Raw genomic sequence first — 22139 nt, 5'->3', positions numbered from 1 at the left:
TTAGATACTCCTGGCCCCTGTAAAAAAACAAAGAAAACTCAAAGAAACTAAAGCTTTGTTACGTGAAACTCCGATCATGTGGCAGGCTGGGTCTTAAATTCTGTTATCTCAGAGGGTCCTTTTTGTACTGTATTTGTCACTTTCTGAATTGCTATGCTACTTTCTATTACTAAACGAATGTTTCTATCACAAGGGTCCCCACAGGGTCCCTTATCCCTAAAGTGTAGGTATTACCAAACTTTTTTTCAGTTTCAGAAAGAGAGTATGAATGGAATAAAAACCCCCTGTTAGTTTATTTTTTGTTTTTCCAGTAAGGGGATTTCCATTTACTTCCTTTGTGGAAGATGAAACTGGATTTGAGAGGAAATCTATACAAAATGAGGGGAAAACCCCTCTCAGACAATTGTGGCCAGGACAGTAATTTCAAGATTTCCCTTCACCTCTTGTTCTGGTGACAACTTTTGATGTTGGTGACAATGGTCACCAGTACAAACGGAGAGGTGAATCTTCCCAGCAGGGACAAATACAGCAATAAATAATTCAGAGGTTCTAATACTAACCTACTTTATCCAAAGCAAAAAAAAAAAACACTGACTATACATGCACCTTAAAGAGGCAGCGTCGGGCCTCGGACTTAGATCTGACTCTAACCCCAGCGCAGGTGGACACCATGTTATACTTTGCTCTTAAATCTTCAGTTTCCAACAAATACCAGGAAGCCGGGTATAAACTCTTAACCAGATGGTACAGGGTGCCTGCGACCCTACATGTTATGTATCCTGCAGTGTCCCCGATGTGCTGGCGTTGTGAGTCCGAAGAGGGTTCCCTGCTTCATGTCTTCTGGGATTGCCTGAAGGTTCAGCCATTCTGGGCTGGAATTGCATCTGCGATAACAGATATCACGGGCCATATACTGCCCTTCACGCCGTCGGTCTATCTTCTCCACCTGGCACCACTCTCCCGAAAAGCCTATAAACGCTCGCTGTTGATCCACCTGCTGAACGCGGCCAGAGCCTGCATACCAGTCTTATGGCGACAAACCCGCCCTCCGTCGTTGGGCATGTGGGTGCGGCGGGTGGAGGAGATCAGACTGATGGAGGATTTGACAGCTGGTTTACGGGAGTCACAGTCCAAATATGTGGCTACCTGGGGCGCTTGGGTAATGTTCAGGGGGTCGGCAGCCTTCGCAGTGATGTGTGGGGTGGACGCCGGAGATTGAGGTTCTGCCAGTCTGGGCCACCCATTATGGAGGGTTGAGTCGACCGGGGGCCGCCGGGGCGCGGGACTTGGTTTCATATTCTACTTTCCCTTCTCCCTAAGTTTTGTTCTGCTTTCGCTTTATGTTTCAGTGTTTGTCTCTGTTAGTCTTTTATGTGCTGTCTGGGGGTGATCGTGGGGGGCTTGGCCGCCCATAATGTGGGGCTGGGCCCGACCGCTCTCCCTGACGTTAATGTTGGTTTTACGTTAATTCACCTAAAAATTGCCTTAAGGGCGGGGACAAATGTGATTATTGGACCTAATATTACCACATGTTACCATGTTCGTATTATGAGTCTCACTGTCCGTTGTTTTGTTATTTTTCGAGACCATGTGGCCTTCGCGTGAGCTTCCATGCATTGTACCCCACCCTTTTTGTCTATAAATAAAGAATTTGGAAAAAAAAAAAAAAAGAGGCAGCGTCATGAGGTGAGGGGTGTTAAGAAGACCAGTTGATGGGTGGATGGGGAGGGGGAAAAAAATGAATTCCCCACCACATGCTTGGACAATATAACACATGAGCAAGACTGTGCACAAATTACAATACTAGCTTAATCATTACTTCTAGCAAGTCCATGTTACCAATATCATTGTTTTACTGATGACTGTCTGCCCTAGAACTAGTGTGCCTTCATGGATTTTGTAGAGCACATCGTAATAGTTAAGATTACCTAGTCATTTTCTGTCTTCTCTTTTAGTTCCCATATGCTGCACCTTCTCCACAGGAGCCTGTGAAAACACTGCGCAGTCTCATCAACATCCGCAAGGACACGTTGCGTTTAGTAAGGTGACTGAACAACAAATTGTATGTTTTATTGTGTGGCTGTATCTGTAGTAAGATGCCGCTAAACATTATCTATCTCCTTCTCAGAGAATAAAGCCCAACTCCAGCTTTTTAGGCCCTCACTCTCTCTAAATCCACTGCCCCCTCCATTTTTCAAAAAACACTTAAACACATAACTCAGATCCAGAAGTATTTTGCTCAGTAATGTGATGCTAGGAGTCCTTTCTCTACTTGTGGGGTGGTGGTGACTGGGCCTTAAGCCAGCACAGAAGGGCACACAAGTAATGACCCTACAGGGGTTTGACAGCCCGATCTTATAGGAGGTAGGTTGGAAATGCCCAGCATCATTCAGTCCAGAAGGGGGCCAGTGATGCACAGTTTTACTGCTAGTAAAGCAAAACCCACCAATAAACCAATTACCACCCCAAGTCATAGTTAGGTGGACCCCTAGTTTTAAAAACTTGGGTCAGAACAGTGAATGTCATATGGTGAAAAAGATATATACTTTGTTTCACTTTTTTTGTAATTGTAGCTGAGCAGAGCAGCTCTGAATATTTTTTTAGCTTTATTTCTGGAGCAGCTCTGAAGACTGAGCTTGGGATTTCTGGAGCTGAGGATTTCCTTTAGGGTTTGGAGCAAACCTGAGGCTAGAACCCAACTTCTGGATCCACTCCAGATCCAGCAAACACGGAGCAATACCAATACTACTTTAGAGCCCAACTTTGTAATCATTCTAGAGAGAAGGACCTAGCTTGAGGTGGTGTTTACCTTTCTTTTCAATAAGACATACCTATTCTTTCCATTGGTATATTATTTATAGCATGTTTTCCCGTTTAAACAGCGCTGTATGTGTGACTGTCGTTGGTCTAGTAACAAGGCGTCTTTTCAGGTGTACAGAAGAAATGAAGGCCAGCGACGTGGAGGGCAGTCGTCCCAAGGTCCATTATAATGTGGAATTTACATTTGATACTGATGCAAGAGTGGCAATCACCATCTATTACCAAGCAAGTGAAGAGTTCCAAGGGGGAATTGCCAGGTGAATATTTGTTGACTGAAGATACAGTGGATATTAGAAGCAAAGGTTATAAAGAAATAATCTTATGCAAGCTCTGTCCTGCTATATATGGGGACCCTTTCCATGGCCTTCTGATCACTCTATGTTTGTTCTTGCACCAGGAACCTGACACTGCTATTCTTAAGGCTAGAGCGCCCAGGATCAAGCACTAGAAAGAATACTGTAGTTGGCCAGTGTTTTTATGATTAAATTATTAATATGGATGGTGGTTCACTTACTTAGAAACTCCAGTTCAGTGGTATTCGTATTCTTTGTTTCAGACTACAGTTCTTGATACTTTATACAAGCACATTAAACAAGCATACTGTGCTTACCCCAGTATTACCAAACAAGCCTCAGTAGTGTACACAGCTTCACAAACAACTTTGTGCTACAGAGAATTGCCACCATGAAAAAGTTATTCCACTAATAGAAAATCAGACCCCATTAATTTCATGAAATGTACACATAGAACTAACAGAACAGTGATTCCTCCTCCTTTCCTCTCCATCTCTCCACAGGATGCATAAGGAGTTTTATTCAGGAAAAAATAGTCTGATGACAAACAGATTTGATATGTAATGGACACCTGACCATTACAGCTTGTTGGACATCCCATGGCCATTAATATTAAGTTGCCGCCCCCCCTTTTCTTTTTTGAAGTCAAAACAGCTTTCCATAAGATTTTTGAGCGTGTCTGTGGGAATTTGTGCCCATTCCAGAAAAAGCATTTAGTGAGGCCATCTCTGTGTAATCTTGACTTTCCCAAAAAGATAGGGAATAGAGAGACACAAGAGAAGTTGGAAGAGACAGTGGAGCCATACATAGTGTAGTTAATGTATCCACAAATGGGTAGGGATGTGTATACTAAAATAATGAAATAATTTGCTTACAATCAGGTAGGTTGAGTTAATCCCTGAGTATGGCACCTATAAGAAAGCTATATACGTCTCCAGGCAGACTGTTGTCCTAGTGGGTGGTCACACGCGACATACAGGGAGAACCAAACCTTTGTCCCTCTGAATAGACCCTGTCAAGAGTGATTGACATGATCTATAAGGAGTGACAAAAAGTCCTGAACAGCTTCTGTTGTAGAGGTGCCCAACGAAGGTGTTTTTTATATACAGCAGAAACAGGTTTAGGGGTTTTGAATCCATAATAAGAGTTAATTGAATACATTGTTTATTAAAACACCATATAACGCATTTTGTTACTGATGGCCATTTTTTCCAAACAAGTGTGTTACAACACTCTTAATGTACTATAATTAATTATAATAGAAGATATATGTAAATACCTGTTATTGGAAAAGTGCATGCAATTCACAGGTTTCTTATGAACTGATTGGCTTTTTGTAATATATAATATGCAAAAGTATATCTTATCAGCGCTTAAAGCAGAAGGGAAGTAGGCTAAAATCAGAAATAAAAAAGAGCCCCCTGGAGCTTTAAGCCATAATGTGCTAGTCCGCAAAGCATATTTGCACATTATGGCAGACTTACCTGCCATAGCGATCCCCTCCAGCACTGTGTTTCTCCCTCACCCGCGTTTTCATCCTCATCGTGGTCTTCTCCTGGGGTTTAAAGTCTTCGGCCTCCTAATTTTCCAATGACTTAACTTTGGGGCATGCGCATGGGAGTTACTTTTTCTCGGCATGCCAAGCCTGTGCACGGAAAAAAAAATTGCCGGAAGGCAGCAAGAAGCTTTTTTGGCAGAAGACACTTGACCAGTTTTTTCTTCCTATTTCTTGAGAATGATTCCACTTTTGCAATACCTGGTATTTACATACGGTACATTCTCTTATTATGAACCCTTCTATATTTAGAATGTTGTGATACACCAATTCAAAAGAAGTAGCCAATAGCCATAAAGTTCATTATGTGGCGTTTTAATAAACAATGTATTGAAGTTTTTTGTGTGGATGAAATACCCCTTAACCTGTTTCCTCTATATGAGAGTCCAAAATCAGTGAGCACATGAGCTGTATGGGACTTTTTGCACATTTTGTGAATTTAGGTACTAATGTTGAATGAGAATACTCGGCTCGCAATAATCGTTCCAGTTTATCCCAAAGGTGTTCTATAAGGTTGAGGTCAGGGCTCTGTGCAGGTGACTCAAGTTGCTCCATACCAAACTCATCAAACCATGTCTTTATGGAGTTGGCACAGTCATACTGGAACAGAAAAGGGCTTTCCCCAAACTGGCGCCACAAGGTTGGAAACGCACAATTGTCTAAAATGTCTTTGTATGCAGTAACTTTACCAGAATCCTTCACTGGCAGAACTGGAATTCAATAGTTTGGGCATGTAGTGTATTATTATTATTACATAGTATTTATATAGCGCCAACAGTTTGTGCAGCGCTTTACAATGTAAGGAAGACATTACAATACAATTCAAGACAAGATGGTAAGGAGGGCCCTTCCCCTGAGGGCTTGCAATCTAAAAGAGGAGGGGGAAATGATACATGAGGAGGTAGCTGTGTGGGGATTAATTATTTGAGAATGTGATGGTTCAGTGGTTAGGTTGAGGTGGGATAGGCTTCCCTAAAGAGATGAGTCTTTAGGGAACGCCTAAAGACAGTCAAGGTGGGAGATAGACGGACAAGTAGGGGTAAAGAGTTCCAGAGGATGGGAGTTTCCTATTATAGTTTCCTATTATAGTTCCCTATTAAGAGACTGAGGAATGAGAGGGAAAACATTTTGTGTATATACAGTAAGTATGCATTTTTCTTGTAAAGGCAGATGGTTCAGGTTGTCTAAAGCAGTTGTTTGCTGACTTTTTTACGGCAGAGACATCTTAGCAGCTTTCTTGCAACATTTATAACAAAAGTCAGAAAATAGTAAGTTGTGGTAGATTTTGTGGCCATTACGAAGGGCACAAAGTGTTATCATTATAATTAATCTTTTTTACTGGCAAATTATTTCAAACTGTCTGACGTGAGCAGGCATGCTTTATCCCTCCTCCTGCCTGGGCAGCATTTGCTAGTGGTTTACACACATCTGTAGAGGTACAAACACACACACAAAGCACCTTTCCTTTGTGAAGTATATCTTTTAATAAATAATAAAACCATATAAAAAATGTGCTCACAAAGATCAATAATAAATGGCACAAATATCGCTCATAGGTCGCTCTAAGGCCCCATTCACACCTAGGCGTATTGTAATATGCGCGTCTGTCGCGCGGTTTGTAAAAAAGTCGCGCGACCGTCGCGCGATTCCAAAGGCTACTTGGCTGTATCCCAATGGAAAACGCCCTACAAAACGGCCCAAAGTAGTCCCGGGACCTTTTCAGGCGTGGGCCGTTTTGTAGGGCGTTAGGGACGGGCGGAAATACGGCAAGGTGGGAACGAGGGCATTGACTACAATGCAATTTATATTTTTGAGCGTTTTGTAGAGCGTTCGTCGAGCGTAGAACGCGCTACAAAACGGTCAGGTGTGAACGAGGCCTAACGGATACCTCCATGTGCGCCTCTCATTCACAAAAATGTCAGTGAACACAATGCCAACAGCTAGACCAGCCAGTGCAATCATCACAGACAACTAATGCCTGAAGCATTTCCAGGGCCCCATTCCCTTCCTTTAGAGCCTCTAGCTGCTTGTGATGATCGCGCTGGTTGGTTGAGCTGTCGGCATTATGTTCACTGGTCAACTATCCAGTGAATACAAAACCAACCACTGAACTAACCAGTGTGATCATCACAAGCAGCTCTGGGGAAGGAGTGATGGCCCTGGGAACGCGTCAGCTGCTTACTGTCTGTGATGATTGCACTGGCTGATATTTGTGCCGTTTTATTATCAAACATGAGCACTTTTTTTTTATATGGTTTTATTCTTTACAATGATATACTTTACAAGGAAAAGGTGCTTTGTGTGTTTGTATTTCATGCATTGGAAGACTTCCCTGTCTGGTTTCAAAGTGGTCTGTCTTTGTGGGGGATGTGAACTAGTATTGGAAATTCCAGTGAGTCTTTTGCAGTGTATAACTGTAGAGGTGAGTGTAGCTATGTAGAGCTATGTGGGAAATATGCATCTGGGTCAGGCATTGCAGGTAATTGCAATAGCTGCTAGATACATAGGATGATCCTAGTGCAGAGCATTTTATTACATGTCATTTTATATATTTATTTATAGATATTGGTTGCATTGTTATTTGTCTTGGCCTCTTTGTGCTGAAACAGTTGTTAACATTATATCTTCATCAGTTACATTCCTAAGGCCAGCAACTTGCAGTCAGAGACCGTGTACTTCAAGAAGGGTGTCAGCCAACAGTTCTGCCTTCCATCACATACCATAGACCCTTCTGAGTGGAGGGAAGAAGAGGTAAGAGAAAGACTCTGGTACAGTTGTTCCAGGTGTGTTTCACGTGCATATAATATTAATTCTCATTTATAACTATTGTATAATTAAAAGGCCACAGCTGTTTTTTTTTTTTTTAGCAAGGGGGGCATTAAAATACTATTGTATTCATGATGTTTTTTTTGACGTGCATGTAAACCCTAACAATGAACTTCTCTAACTTGCTCTCTTTTGGCATGTTTAAGTATACCACTGAAAGAGATTTGTTAGATCTGTTTCATAAGGGAAAAAAACACCTATTGATCCTGCCAGAAATTCTATGAGCTTGTAACTTTATATAGTAAGTGAACTAACAACACTGCACCTCTGCCGGCCGGGATATTGCACGCAGAACCCAGGCTCAGGGAAGTCCCCGGGAAAACTAGGCCACAGCCCAAAAATGATTGGCATAGGAGTGATATGCGGCCTTGCTAGCATCGGCGGCGAGAGTGACCAACGACTACCATACTCTAGCCCCCTTTTCTTTATACAACGTGACCGAAGCTCTGGAGTGTTGACAGGCCACAAGGTTAATATTCTATTTAGGAACCCATGGGGTTCTATCACTCCTATTCCTATCATTACAAATTTATATCAGGAGGAAGGAAGCCTTCAATTTATACAATCATGTTTTATATGGTTTTATTAATATTTTTATACAATAAAGATGTTTTGATATATTGTTGTAGCAATTCTTGATTGTGTCACTAGGCACCTAAAACCCCCCACTCAAGCTTGAATTTTTTACAGTGTTAAGAAGCTAAGGACAGGGGGTGGGGATGTTCTGTAGTCCTAATACACTAGGGTGACAATGCTGCTTATTAGTCCAGTGAGTGAGAGTTATCATCCTAGCACAGGAAGTGTATTACTGGCAGGAGCAGACAACTCATGCAGCCAAGCGCCCAAGGTCCCAGCAGCCTTCCCGTGAAGCCCGGCTCCTGTTTACAGCGCTGGCTTCAGTTTAAAAATGTAAAGCGCCGGTATCAGTGCTTAGTATCGGGTTTTTTTTATTGAGTACTCAAGAAAATGCCTAGTATCGGCACCGATTGGTGCATCCCTAGTCAGTATATCCAAAGTGTTTTGCTCTCCTCTCTGCTGCCGACTGCTGAGACAAGGTGGGGGTGAAGACTATGGGGGTGCCGCAGCTGTAGTAGAGGTGCAAGGGCCACATGAAATGGCCTGGCAGGCTGGATTCGGTTCTTTCACGCCAAACAGCCATTTACAATATGCTGCCCTGTGCCGAGTGTCAGCTTGAGGTGGGATGGGCTGGGGCTATGCATCCATACAGCTCCCTCACATGTCCTGTAGAGGTGCCTGGAGCAGGGTAATGTCACATTCTGGCTCCAGGCACCTCTACAGGGCATGCAAAGGGAGCTGTACAAGCAATACACATATAGATGGAGCTCTGTCACAGCACAGCAGCCCGCACTGGATCCCCGGCTGAGGATCCACTCCAGTTCTTGTAAGGTATGGAGACTGGGTGGATCTTTTGAATGACACCCCAAACGCACCTCCCACCCACAGTTTGATCGACCGAAACGTGCGGTACCCCCATGTTGTGCATTCCATTTCAGTGCAACTTGGGTCGTGACTTAATGACCAAGGACAAATGTGGGTCCTGAGGTACACAGGTTGAGAACCACTGCTTTAGAGGATTCCATGTATTCTGAAAGCTGAACACTGGGATATGCAAACATTGTTTAAATACAAGAGCCATGTGTATTCTTACTTGAATCTTAATGTGATTTATGTATTTCCTCCAGATCTGTGCAGTAACCCACCATGAACCTTTGCCACTGTGCAAGAGATTCTTGTATTAACCGCTTGCTGTCCTGAACAATTTCTTACTATTTGCACACACATGAAGAATCAGGGTTTTTGGCTAGAAAACAGCCTAAAACCCCCAACAATTATATAGTTTCTGAAAGCAGAGGCCCTGTGGAATACAAAAATGCTAGTTGCAATTTTTTTTATGTCTCCCCTTATTTGCGCAAATATTTATCAAACCTGTCTTTTTAGGATAAGATACACTAAAATGAAATTTAGTGCACAGAAACAAAATATAATACCCAATTTTTGGACAAAATATAAAAGACGGGATCAAATTGGGTAAATTGATACCACCAAACATGTCGAGGCTTAAAATTGCGTTTGCCTGTGAAACCGCTAAAAACTACAATACCCCAAATTTCCCATAGGCGACAATTTAAAAGCTTTTGCCACTCATCAGTTTAGTGTTAACAGTGATTGATGGCCCTACAATTAATGCACTCACGCCGACGTTCGCCACGATATGTAACGTGTGGAGCAATTTTCATTTTTGCATGTAGGCGCATCCGACGCGTGTTTACGCGTGGAGGTGGGGGACTTTAAACATTTTTTTATTTTGTATTTTTTCATATATGTTTCTTTAATTTTTTACATTTTCTTTTTTACATTTAACTTTATTGCTATCACATAGGGGGCTAACAAGCCCCTTATGTAATAGCAAATTTGATGTGACAGGTCCTCTTTATGAAGAGATCAGGAGTCTTTCAGACTCTTAATGTCACCTAGGGACCCCAAAGAAGCTGTGCCGATCCTGGGCCTGCACGGGGGACAGCGGAGCCCGGTATAGCCGATGGTGGCTGCGGAGAGGGGGGGCACACATTCTGCCACTTGGTACAAACGATCCAGTGGCTATCGCTTGTACCTGAACAGCCATTGCCATGTTCTTGGTATACTGTAACTACTTCAGGCAGAGGACGTACATATACATAAACCCGCCTGAAGTGGTTAAAGTCTAGTCACTGCTGCTCTGCTGCTCTATCTCCTTGTGCAGGGTAACTAGTCTTGTATCCGCCCCCTCCTGTAGTTTTCTGCAGGCAGCATGTAGTGGGTGGAGCCTGCTGCTCCCCTCCCACTGCTCTAATATTAATGTGGTTGTGTCTGGAGTTCAGCTTTAAAGGAATATTTAATAAGGGGAGAGCCTTGAGAGATGGGTAGACTGGAGAACTCTCTGGGAAGGCAGACTTGTTACAGCCAAGTATCCAGCAGGTGATTGAATGAGCTGGTATCCACCTACATTATAGATAACAGTTTACGGGGGACTGACACTTAAAAATAATGGTTTTGGGTCAGTTTTGTTAAATCCTTTTTAAACTATGCATTTATAAACTATTTTACAGTTGTGTAAAAAATCAAATATTCCCTAATGGGATAGTGTTGATTTTTTTTCAACATAGTTGAACAGGCAAATGCTATGTCTTTTTATTAGAACAGGACCTACAGTACAATTAAAGGTGATCTAGTTGAATAAAAACAAAGGCAATTTGCCTTTTCAATCATTTATGCAATAAAAATATCAATAGATGCAGTGGTGTACTGTGGATAAAGTAAGTACACTCTCCCAGAAGCTGCTACCGTATTGCTCCCTCTAGAAGAAATTACTTCTTGTAGATGTTGCATACCAGCCCACCAGTCTCTGGAAAGTCTAGTGATCTACCAAGCTTCTGCCGCACTGATTCAATTAACAATGCTGCTTAGAAAACGTAAGCACTTTTTAATAAGAACAGCATGAAGGGGAGGGGGGCGTGTGGGACCACTGGAGGCCCTGCCGCTGTATTGTGTGTGACAACAGTGGTCTGACTATCCAGCATGCTGGCAGCCCATGAGATAAAAGATACAGGTCTGCTTTTACCCCTTGGCTCCCTCACTGCTCAAAAATACAAAGTACTCCTTCAGCTCCGTGGAATATATGCATCTGTGGAGGTCTGCATTAAAGAGAACCTGTTGCTTTGCTCCTCCTAGGCAAATCATAGGGTCACTTTAAAGCTAGCTACACATGGAAAGAAGTGTTTTAACTGTGCAACTGTTTGGACTAGTTGTATAAGTCCTAAAGTGTATGAGCCTCCGAAGATAGGTTCTCTTGTCAGAGTAGACTTAACGATTCATATCTTTTTATACAGCAGAGATTAGGTACTGTACTGCCCAGTAGACAGTGGTGTTCTAAATAGGGGCCATGCATGCTATGTGAATAAGGGATCAGCTAAGGTCTTTGTTTCTAAATGATCACAGATTCCTGAGCGTAGGGTTAGCCCTAGGCTACCAATAGACTGGCAGATCTCCTAGGCTACCAAGGACATGAGCATGCATATCAAGTAGCTGGAGGAGAAGCTGGCATTTGGAGGTCAGATCATCTTATGTCAAAAACAAAAAAGTTTTAATGCGAGTTGCTGCTGATAATACATTAGAGTTTAAACTACCCTCTGAGCAGATGCAACAGATGCCCATTTAACACAGCTATTTATTAATTAAGAAATAATTAAATGTATTTTATCTTTCTTTATATCAGCATCCAGTAATCCACTATACAGCAGGACTGGAAGAAGGAATAGCAGCAGTTTAAGCCATCCAGACTGTACTGCAGGGCCAGAGTTCATCCTTCATTTGTTAAAGTGAACCTGTGGCCGGACTGTCGGCATTCAGTTTTCTTAACAAGCAGTAAATAAGCTTTAAAACAAACCCTTATTAACCTCTGTAGTTATAGGCACTATGGAGAAATTCATCTTCAAAGCAGTCCTGAAGTAATTTAAGCCCTTTTCACAGTAGCTCCTTTAACTCTGTTCCCACTCCGGTAGCTTCTGCTCTGTGATTACATTAGATATTTAAAAGTCTGGAAGGCTGCAGAGTCACTGCTAGGAAGGTGAGCTGAATTGAATGAGACCATGATATCAGTGCTTCTAATTTGATTTTAAGGAGGAATTGCTCCACAGTGCCAATAGCTACAATGGACAGTTCTTGTTTTAAAGCTCATTTAATGCTTGCTAAGAATTTGCTAGGGATGAACTGATACTAGTATTGGTATTGGTGCCGATACTGGGCATTTTCCCGCGTAATAGTTGGGTGTAGGGTTCGTGTTGTTTTACAGTTTTATTAAACCATATTGGTTTAGTCTGTGTCGAACCCTAGCGCCTGGTAAGCAGCAGACTGTTTTACGCTCACGGTCCCGGTGACAGATCACCCTGTTTGTCCTTCTGATAATAGAGTCCCCCACCACCAATATCTGTCTCACCTTTCCATCTCTCCTGCTCCCATCCTTTCTTTTGCAGTCACTCCCCTGGCGGACAGGGGAAGTGACCTGCTCCAGTAATGCAACTCCTGAACTAATATCCCCAACATCATGCAATGGGGCATATTTATTGGGGTGTATCAATTCAGGACTAGCCTCTCTTGCACTCTTCCCTCTACCCCGCTTCAATGGTCTCGCTATAACCATGCTGAACTCTTTACCCTTGGGTGCAGGTTATCTGGTCCTGACGATTTATTCACATTAAAGTATATTTCCACTTTCGCAACCAAATTGGGTTAAAGGAGAACTATGAGGTGAGTGATTTTCACTCAACCTCATAGTTCGAGCCTACGTGTGACAATGACAATGTCACACGTCGGCTCAGTAGATCGGGAAGTGAGCGAACACATACCATCGCTTGCTCCCTTCTCGATCCTGTCCCTGCAGAGAGCCGTGACTGTCACTCACGGCTCCCTGCAGGTATTCCCTCCCTCCCCACTCTAATCCTCCACTGCTGACTGGAGGAACGAACGGGGAAGGGGGGCGGGTACAGCTGGCTCTGCCTCAGATAGGCAGAGCCAGCTGTCAATCACGCAGCTGGGTTGATCTCAACAGTAATGGCGGGATCCGTTCTGCCTGCGGCGGTCTCAGTATACCGCGAGCTGTAGCTCTCGTTATACTGAGCTTTGGGTCACAGGAGGTTAGTTTCGAGGAGAACTATGGGGAAAAACAATTACCTCATAGTTCTCCTTTAACACTTATTTTATATTTGTTACTTGTTCCTATTCACATAGCATAAGCTAAAAAAAAATGCTTCTTGCAGTTTAAATAGCTTTTAATTTGAAATGTTAGGAAAGGCTGGGAGGGGTGAGGCTCTGTTCACACCTAGGCGTATCGAATATGCGCGTTTGTCTCGCGTTTCGTGACACGCGTTTTTCGCAGTTAAAAAAACGCGCGACAAACGCGTGTTTCCGAGAGCGAATTGGCTGTATCCCAATGGAAACGCGCGACAAAAACACTGCAAAGAAGCTCATGTACCTTTTCAGGCGTAGGCCGCTTTGGAGCGCGTTCAGACGGGCTAAAATACAGCAAGGTGTGAACCATACCCATAGAAAACAATGGGATTTTCATGTTTGAGCGTTTTGTAGAGCGTTCGTAGAGCGTTGGAACGCGCTACAAAACGTACAGGTGTGAACCAGGCCTGAAGGGTCTTGTCCATTGAGAGGTGGCTTGCTCATTGTATGTTAATGAAGCTTATCAGATAAACACAATCCTCAAATATTAGTGCCAAGACTTTCTATTAGGACAGACCACTGTGAAAGGGCTAAGAAAAGACTGGAATCAGCCATCTTGCCTGATTCATCAAAACATCTAAAAGATTGGGGGTTTTTTTGTTGTTTTTTTTTAAAGCTACTTTTCAGTATACTGTGTGAATCGGAGCACATAATGAAAATATGGAGGGGTTTTCCTGAATTTGACTGCAAAAGTGGAAATACACTTTAATTTTTTCTAGTCTTTGTTGATCCCCTACTACGGTCAACCACTTCGGTATATTATGTACAAAGCTACTCACATTCTTGTTATAGCTAGTAAACTCATTTTTTTCTTTGTACACAAGAAGAAGGAATTTAATACCTCAGCCTTCTTCCTGTCGTTTGTAATGAATCAACCGTACCTATCTCATCTTTTATTGGACCTACCTGTTCTTTTCTTACCTTTTTACTGTGTATTGTAAAAAAGGTATTAGCTCTTAGAGTCACAACTATTTCTGAAATGCTTGACTCACACACAACTTTTTCCTTTGATGTATTTCAGCTGACATTTGACCTGGATCGAGAGGTGTATCCGATGGTTGTTCACGCAGTGGTTGAAGAAGGCGAAGGTGAGAGATAAACCTGTCAGTCTGCTTTTCCCTTCCTTATTCTGTCACCCTTTCCTGAAAGGATAAGTGTACATTTATACAGCCCAACAGTAAGCAGCTGACTCCATCTGTCAAACTGTTCCTAGTTCCTAGTAGCAACCCTTGTTTTAACTGCCTGGCCCGGATGAAGCCTGTACAGTATATTCCATATTACAGCACACCTTTTACTGTAAGCAGGGGCAGCCAGCATACTCCAAAGTAAAATGTGTGTATGTGGGTGAGGGGGGCAGTGTAAAAAGAGACCTGTATAGAAAAGCTTGTAGTGAATAGTGGTCATTCTGACTACTTCCTCTGGTGTATCCTGTCCGCCCCTGCGCACACTGCAGGAAAGTATATATTTTTTTACACCTAGAGAGGTAGACCAGTTGCTGTAATGTTTTCTTAAAGTGAACCTGTGGCTAGGCTGGATGGTGGGTAGGCTTTATTGCTGGGCTGCTGCATACATGTATACAGCCAGTTCTGTGCTTAAAGCATGCTCACTCGTCGCTCGCAGAACAGTGATGGAGTTATCACTGACACCTGCTAGTTATTGTTTACAATCTGGAGCCAGTGGGATAGGCTCCCAATCATGTGACCGCTGTGACAGGCAATGACGGTGATCACATGGTAGCAAAGCCCACCTTCGACTCCCATCGTTGAGGACTCCTTAAAGCGTTGGGGGGAGGCAGGAGTGAGGAGTCAACAGGCTGGTCAGATGCAGATCCAGGAACTTTGATATGGAAATCTTGAGGTTTGAGTGCAAGGCAACAAGAGGATAGGGGGATTTTGATCACCAGATTCCCCCTATAAATAAAATCAAATTCCCTCTATCACTTTTGGATGAACTGACCTATTATGGTTGAGCTCAAGTGGTGCTATAAGTCTTCCACAGCACTTAATTTCCTCCTGCATTTTCTTGATGCTGACCTATCTCTGTTGCCTTACTAGTTCAAAAGAACAGCTTTATTTCTTGTTTAAACAGTTGTAGATTTCCATTATATTGCAAGTGGGTATGTACTGTCTAGCAACTGCTATGTTGGATGCAGGATGAACTCAATGGATATGACCTGATTAACTATATGATGTTTCTGTTCTATGCCTAAAATGTCTAAAGCAGAACTCCCGTTTTTGTCTCCCCCAGTTTTCTTCCCTACTCACTAAATCACCACCCCATGCATTTGACAAAACCCAGCATTTTTTCCAGGTCCCAGGTCATTCCTCTTTTACAGTGGTGGATGGAACTTACTGATGCACAGAACAAAACTTAATTAGTGAAGTGTGAGCGTTGTTCATTTTATCAGTACTGTGAGTCCTAGGCAATGTGATGACGTACTGCTAGATGGTGTGCCATTGACAGCCTAGGCTCTCAGGAACTGAGTGATGCTGGGAGTCATCCAGAAGAGGTCTGGGCACAGTGCCAGAGAGGTGGTGAATTTTGCAGCAAAAGCAATAGGATTTTTTTTTTTACTATAACCTGGAGTTCTTGAGTTACATTTAAAGGACTTCTGCCTTCCATATACTGCCAATGACACCCTATAATTGCTTAGATTTATTAGTGATCCACACATCCAGGTATAAGCGTGATAATCAGGAAGAGATCTCATACCTGAATATGTACAGATAACAGAAAATGAAGAATTGCAAGTGAAAGATGTTGAATCTGGAAATAAAGAGAAAGGGAATTTTGTATTTATTGTGTTTTTTTTTCAAATATTATTTATTTTATTAACTTTTTCAAGAGAAAGTCACACAAGGTTAACAAATTAACTTAGAGAGGTTAAACACAGACATAGAAAATCTTCATGCAGTGAAGCAAAGCATCTTTCCACCAAAATTCGCACACACTCACCAGGAAACCGAGATCCAGAAATCCCTGGCGGTAATCCCTGATGGTATTATGTGCAGTCCCAAGAAAGAGCAGTTAAGTCATGGGACTTCAGGACAATGAGATAAACAGCATGAATGTACATAGTTCACAAATTGAACTTAACCCTGAGAGTGGAGGGTAGAACACCACACGGCAGACTTGTCCCCCCTCTATCAATGTTAGTTTAGCAGTGACATCAGTCCCATCACAACTGAGGTAACTCATAAAAGACATCATAGGGTAGAGGAGTATTCCAGTGAGGAAGGTAAGTAAAAGAAGACACAAGCCAAGACAGGAAGAAAAGCAATAGAAAGAACAAGACAAGACCCTGGAGTTGGAACTGTGGGAAACACTGGATGGAAAATCCCATCTAATGGATAGGTGACTGAAGTTGCAGAGAAAGGCTTGATAAATCTGAACAATCAGCAATTGCAAGAAGCAGCCTGTCTTCTCGAATAAGGATCCAGACGGTCCAGATAGCAGAGAATTTGGGATATCAAGGGGGTGCTTTCCCTATCCGCTCGACAGAGCAGGGAGGTATAGAAATCTCTAATTTGAAAATACAGCAACTAAGAACCTGGGGGTAGTAGCAAATCTGGAAGCAGAGAAGTCAGAGGTAACAGACCAGAGAAAGAGAAAGCTTGGGAAATTGAAGACCGAATTGTCGATGTCCTGGATAGTAATTTAGACCGTGTGAGGCCAGGAGGTGAAGTCTGGATTCCCAAGCATCGGTGCCATGGGACCTATAGTATGTAAGAGGAAATAGCATGGGTTCTGATAAGGTTATCCCACACATGGAGTAAGGAGGGCACACAGAACGGAAGATGCACTGCTTGAGGTTGAAGAGAGGGATTCACACAAGGGAGAGACATCAAGGGGAGTGGGGAAATAGCCAACTACAACTGGACCCATAAGTTATGGGATGCATTATAGATCGTATCATAAAGTCTCGTTAGGTGAGAGGCTTTATAGTAACGCTCCACATGGGGAAACCCACTCCGAAATCTTTGGCCTGATCAGAACATTAAAGTTGATGCGTGCTGGTAATCCCTTCCAGATATACTTGAGGAGAGTCGTAAGGTCTGAAAAAGGTGTTGGGTATGTGTATGGGAGCGGTTTGAAAGATATAGTGCAATCGTAGCAAGATGTCCATTTTGTACAGCGCCAGCCTCCCGAACCAGAAATGCGGTCTCGTAAACCGTCAGAGAATTTTCGAAGAAGCAGGGGTTTGAAATTCAAGTCATATAAATAATCCAAGTGGGTGGGCAAACCTCGTATTTCAGCTCTGTATATTGCAAGGAAAAGGGGGAAAAAGCGACACAAGTAAGCTACCCCAGAGGCGTCTAAGGATTTTGAAGTTACAGAAGGCCCCAAATATCTGGAATGAAGCAATTCAGGATTGTGTTTTTGTTTTTTTTTAGTTTTTTTTCTTCTTAGTGCATGTCAGTTATCTTGAGTTATTCCCAGTCCCTTAGTCTGAGGGGGAAAAAATCAGCATTTACTGCGATACAGAGGATTTGGTGTACAATCTAACTAGTTTCTTTCTCTTTGCAGAACATATTGGTCACTCCCATGTACTAATGGCAACATTTGAAAAGGTAAGTGATTGCCTGTAGTTTAGTCTTCCAGTCTATGTTGGTAGTACTAGCCTGTGTGCCCTTCAGCATTGGGTGCATGCCTCAAAAGATAAATATTATGGGCACTCTTCCACACCACACGTACCTTGAGAAGATTGTGCAAAAAGCAGGGGTGTGGAAAGGAGATATTCCAAATTATGGGGAAGGGTACATTTCCCAGCCTGTCCAGGGGTGCCCACAATTTTTCGTGTTTAAGATCTACTTTTCAAATGACGAGATCAATAAGATCTACCAATGAAAAGAAAAACACCTGTATTTTGAAAGCAAACATATTAAAATGCTTACTGGGAATACTGCATGCATCTTCTTATTGAATAAACCTAATAATTTGAATACAGATGTTCAGTTTTAACAATAAACTCAAAATGTCCACAGCACAATAGAATTCCTGCAGCCTCTGACCTTTTTCTGTGTACAGATCCCCAAACCAGATCACTCCTTTCCTCTGTGTGCAGCTCCTTTAAGTCTCTCACTCATTTGTGTACTGCCTCTTAGACCTTTCAGCCATCATGAGCAATTTCTTACGCCTCTCATGTCCTGTGTGTACACTAGTAGTAACTACCTGCTTCCCGGCTCTTCCGGTTTTCACGTGCTAGTGCTGCCAAATCTGCACGACGCTACAGGCGGGGAGGTGCGGGCCGAATATGTTCATTGCTGTAAGTGGGGAGGGGCGGGCCGAAGAAGTACATTGCTCTTTATGGGGAGGGGCAGGCCGAATATGTTCATTGCTGTAAGTGGGGAGGCGCGGGCCAAATATCAGACACTACAGGCGTGGAGGGGTGGGCTGAATATATTCGACACTGCAGATGGGCAGGCCTAATGTGTCAGACATTGCAGGTTATGAGGGGAGCCACACCCCTCCCGTCTGCAGCCTCTGACACATTTGGTCGTACTAGCACCACAGGACGGAGCTCGTGCAGGGAGCCGACTCGCGATCTACCAGAGGTAGCTTTGCGAACGACTGGTAGATCGCGATCACCTAATAGGCATCCCTGCCTTAGACTGTAAGAAAATGTCCATGTAACCCCCCTTATCAGTCAACCCCTCCTGTGCCCCCCATCATATGGATCTTTGCCACTGGGGATTCTCTGGCCGCATGCTTGGAGGAGGCGAGGCTGAGAGGAGCACAACAGCAGCCTGCTCCTGAGCCCTGTCAATGCTTTGGTTTGAGCTCTGGCCACTCTGCGGTCACATTACAGATTCAAAATAATCAGAGATAGGGATATCCGTCTGACTTCTGTACTCTCTCCCTGCACAACATTGCTGCCAGCCAGCCTAGATGATCCATAAGAGCATTCCCTCCTCACTCAGGACCTGCCCCTTTCCCTGTTTGCAGTGCCGGGGATGATGACAGAAGGGGTAACCGACTGCACCAAAAGCTTCTCTGCCGCTACAGTCATCTCTCATCCTCTCCCACTCCCACTTTTCTGAGCCCTGACAGGTTACACAGTATGATCAGGGCTTAAAGAGTAAGGAGGCTGAGGAGGAGATGGCTACTAGAGTAGAGAAGCTATTAGGCTACTAGTCTTATGTCATCTCTCCTGAATATGAGCAGGTTCTGTGTGGGGATGGAGTGTTCCTATCAGCATCCACACTGGCTCCTGCAATGTCAGACACTGCCACCAATGTCAGACACTGCAACCAATCCTGCAACCCCTCTTTCTCTTGGCACTCACTATAGCTGCACCCCTTTCTTTCTACAACCCCCTTTTTCTTGGCACCTAAATGCCAACACCTCCTTATTTTAGCACTCACCACTCTTGCACCTCTCCTTCTCCTACCACCCACTGATCCTGTACCCCCCTCCACCACAGACACTTTCTGTCAGCACCCACCACTTTACAACCCTGCTTCTTTTTGAATCTACGGCTTCCATTTCTCAGCTTTAAATGCACCTAAAGCCCCCTTTCTCTCAGTACCCACTAATGCTTGCACCCTCCTTTGTAACATTCAAAACAAGGGCATTATGGGTGGAATCCAATACCAGACCGGTTTTCATGCAAATGCAATGTTTATTACTTTTTCTACCATGGCGGACCACAGCCCCACAGTGTCAATTCTGTCACTCTACTTTTTATCAGCCTTCACTCGGCTTTCATCCCCCTGCCCCTCCACACCACTGTGCCTACATCCCTCACACACTGACTGAAGAATCATTCTTTGAATTCATTAGGAAATATTGCCACAAAGCCTATTACATTGTTTCTGAATGATTGGATGAAGTTGTTAACAAACCAAAGCGTGGTAACAGGAGTATGAGATACTCCCAGAATTCCTGACTTTTACACTAAAATGATTCTCGATATGTCAGTGATTCATCTACTGGCACAACAAGGGTAATGATGGCAACCCTAGAGCTCCCGTCTTTAGCAATTATGTTGGCGGTAGTAGAATCGTATTTCTATTTCTACAGGTTCCCTTTTACTAAGATAAATATGGAGGCTGCCATTGCTGACCTTTGTTTGAAAGTGCTAGATGTAGGGCTCTCTGTGACCTAATACAGGGTTGGGCAAACTCCAGCCCTCCAGCTGTGGTGAAACTACAAATCCCATGATGCATCTGTCCCTAGTAATCATGCCTGTGGCTGTGAGAATCTTGCAATGCCTCATGGGATTTGTAGTTCCACAACAGCTGGAAGGCCAGAGTTTGCCCACCCCTGCTCTAATACTTTCTGACTCATTGACCCAGAACAAGTATTCATTAAAGCGGAACTCCAGGCAAATATAAACAAACACCGTTTAGTGCAGATATTTAAAAATTACTTTTATTTGTCTTGATATCTTATGTGCAGCAGTATTCAGACTGGGAGAGGGAAGGGCAGTGCTAGAAACCAATCTGGCATCTTACATGTATATGTTCTGAGAAGGAAGATGGTGACAAGAGGAGAAAGCAATTACATCATCAGCCTGCTGCTTCTTCACTGTCCAGTCACATGCTGGGGGGCAGGGACATGACTAAGCTCTATTGCCTAATTGTAATAGAAAGAAAGTCAGGTCACCAATGTGGCTGTGCTGTCTGTCAGGGCTAGAAAAATGTCAGTCGTGACTGGACAAGATTTGAATTCCTTTGGTAAGTAAAAGGCTCTCATATCAGCCTTGTATTTAGTTGTTTTAGCTTTAATTGAAGTCAGACCTCCTGATCTTCATACCTGTATCAGGTCAGTGATTCAGAAAGTATTGAAGCCATTGGAGAAGCTTGACAGCCAAAAGAAAAGGTCCGCAAAGACAGCCCATGTATTTATTTCGGAACAGATTTTATTTAGGGCACATTCTGAGCACATGCATTTATACAGTTGTTAACATGCGTTTTAATGACGTTACCCCGCTCTTTCAGATGTATTGCTGTGATTATTGAAGGGCTTGATTTAAATAATTTCTGTGGCAAATTACAAAAAATTCAGCATGCAGGGTTTTTAGTAATACAACACTTTGATATGAATGGGATCTGATAGAACAATATATCTTCCAATATACATGTATTGTGATTGCATTTAAAACCAGCAAAACATGTGTCGGTGTAACCAGAGATAGAGGACAAGACTTAAACTGGCTGTGTCAGAAATGAACTCTGGTGAAACCTAGTGGCTTTGAGGGAAATTGTTCTAATGGAGCCGCTTGCTGATTAAAGTGCTCGTAGAAGGGGTGAGCGATACCATATCACACATTACTGACATCAATTTGAATTTTTCACCTGCAACCTTTACCATTTTGATGCACCTCTTCATATATCTAAATCCTCCTTGGTTCTCCACCTGTTAAATGCATGCCAAAACGGTCTTACCAAGACACTGGAAGTCTACGCACCCACCAACGCTCAAGGAATGGCTTTTACGAGTCCAGACTGTATCTGTCCAGACTTTTTAGCCCACTAAGTGATAGCAATAAAGTAAAGTGTAAAAAAGAAAAAAAGTCACATATAAAAACAACACAGAAATGTTTTTTCAAAGTCCCCCGCCCCACGTACACGCACATAGCAATACTTCTATGGCCATTAATCACTGTTAACACTAAATTGGGGAGCGGTAAAAGCTTTTAACCCTTTCCCTGCCACCGACATAAGGCATACGGCGGTACACAACTGTTTCCATCTGGCCTCGTCCGTATGCTTCAGTATCCCCCTGACGGTCCCCTGTACATGGATAGCCCCCCGCTGCTGCCCACCGTAATTTGACAACCTCTCCTGTCCTCTCCTTCCTGCCCGGTGCCGCTCCATGCTCCGATCTGTATCCACTCAGGTCCCCACTGCTCTCCC

General features: G+C 43.3%; 1 protein-coding gene across 2 annotated transcripts in view; it reads left to right on the top strand.

Annotated features, from left to right (window-relative positions):
- Positions 1-22139, top strand: part of RNF157 (ring finger protein 157) — a 79003-nt gene that overhangs the window by 26542 nt on the left and 30322 nt on the right. For both annotated transcript variants that reach the window (XM_018555290.1, XM_018555291.1), the window contains exons 4-8: positions 1956-2044; positions 2931-3077; positions 7302-7419; positions 14300-14366; positions 17806-17849. In XM_018555290.1, coding sequence (XP_018410792.1) covers positions 1956-2044; positions 2931-3077; positions 7302-7419; positions 14300-14366; positions 17806-17849 — 465 coding nt within the window. The remainder of the gene's footprint in view (positions 1-1955; positions 2045-2930; positions 3078-7301; positions 7420-14299; positions 14367-17805; positions 17850-22139) is intronic.

The sequence above is a fragment of the Nanorana parkeri genome, unplaced genomic scaffold (assembly GCF_000935625.1).
Source record: "Nanorana parkeri isolate BGI_ZX_2015 unplaced genomic scaffold, ASM93562v1 scaffold190, whole genome shotgun sequence".
Taxonomy (NCBI): Eukaryota; Metazoa; Chordata; class Amphibia; order Anura; family Dicroglossidae; genus Nanorana; species Nanorana parkeri.
This window is presented reverse-complemented; position numbering and strand designations above follow the sequence as displayed.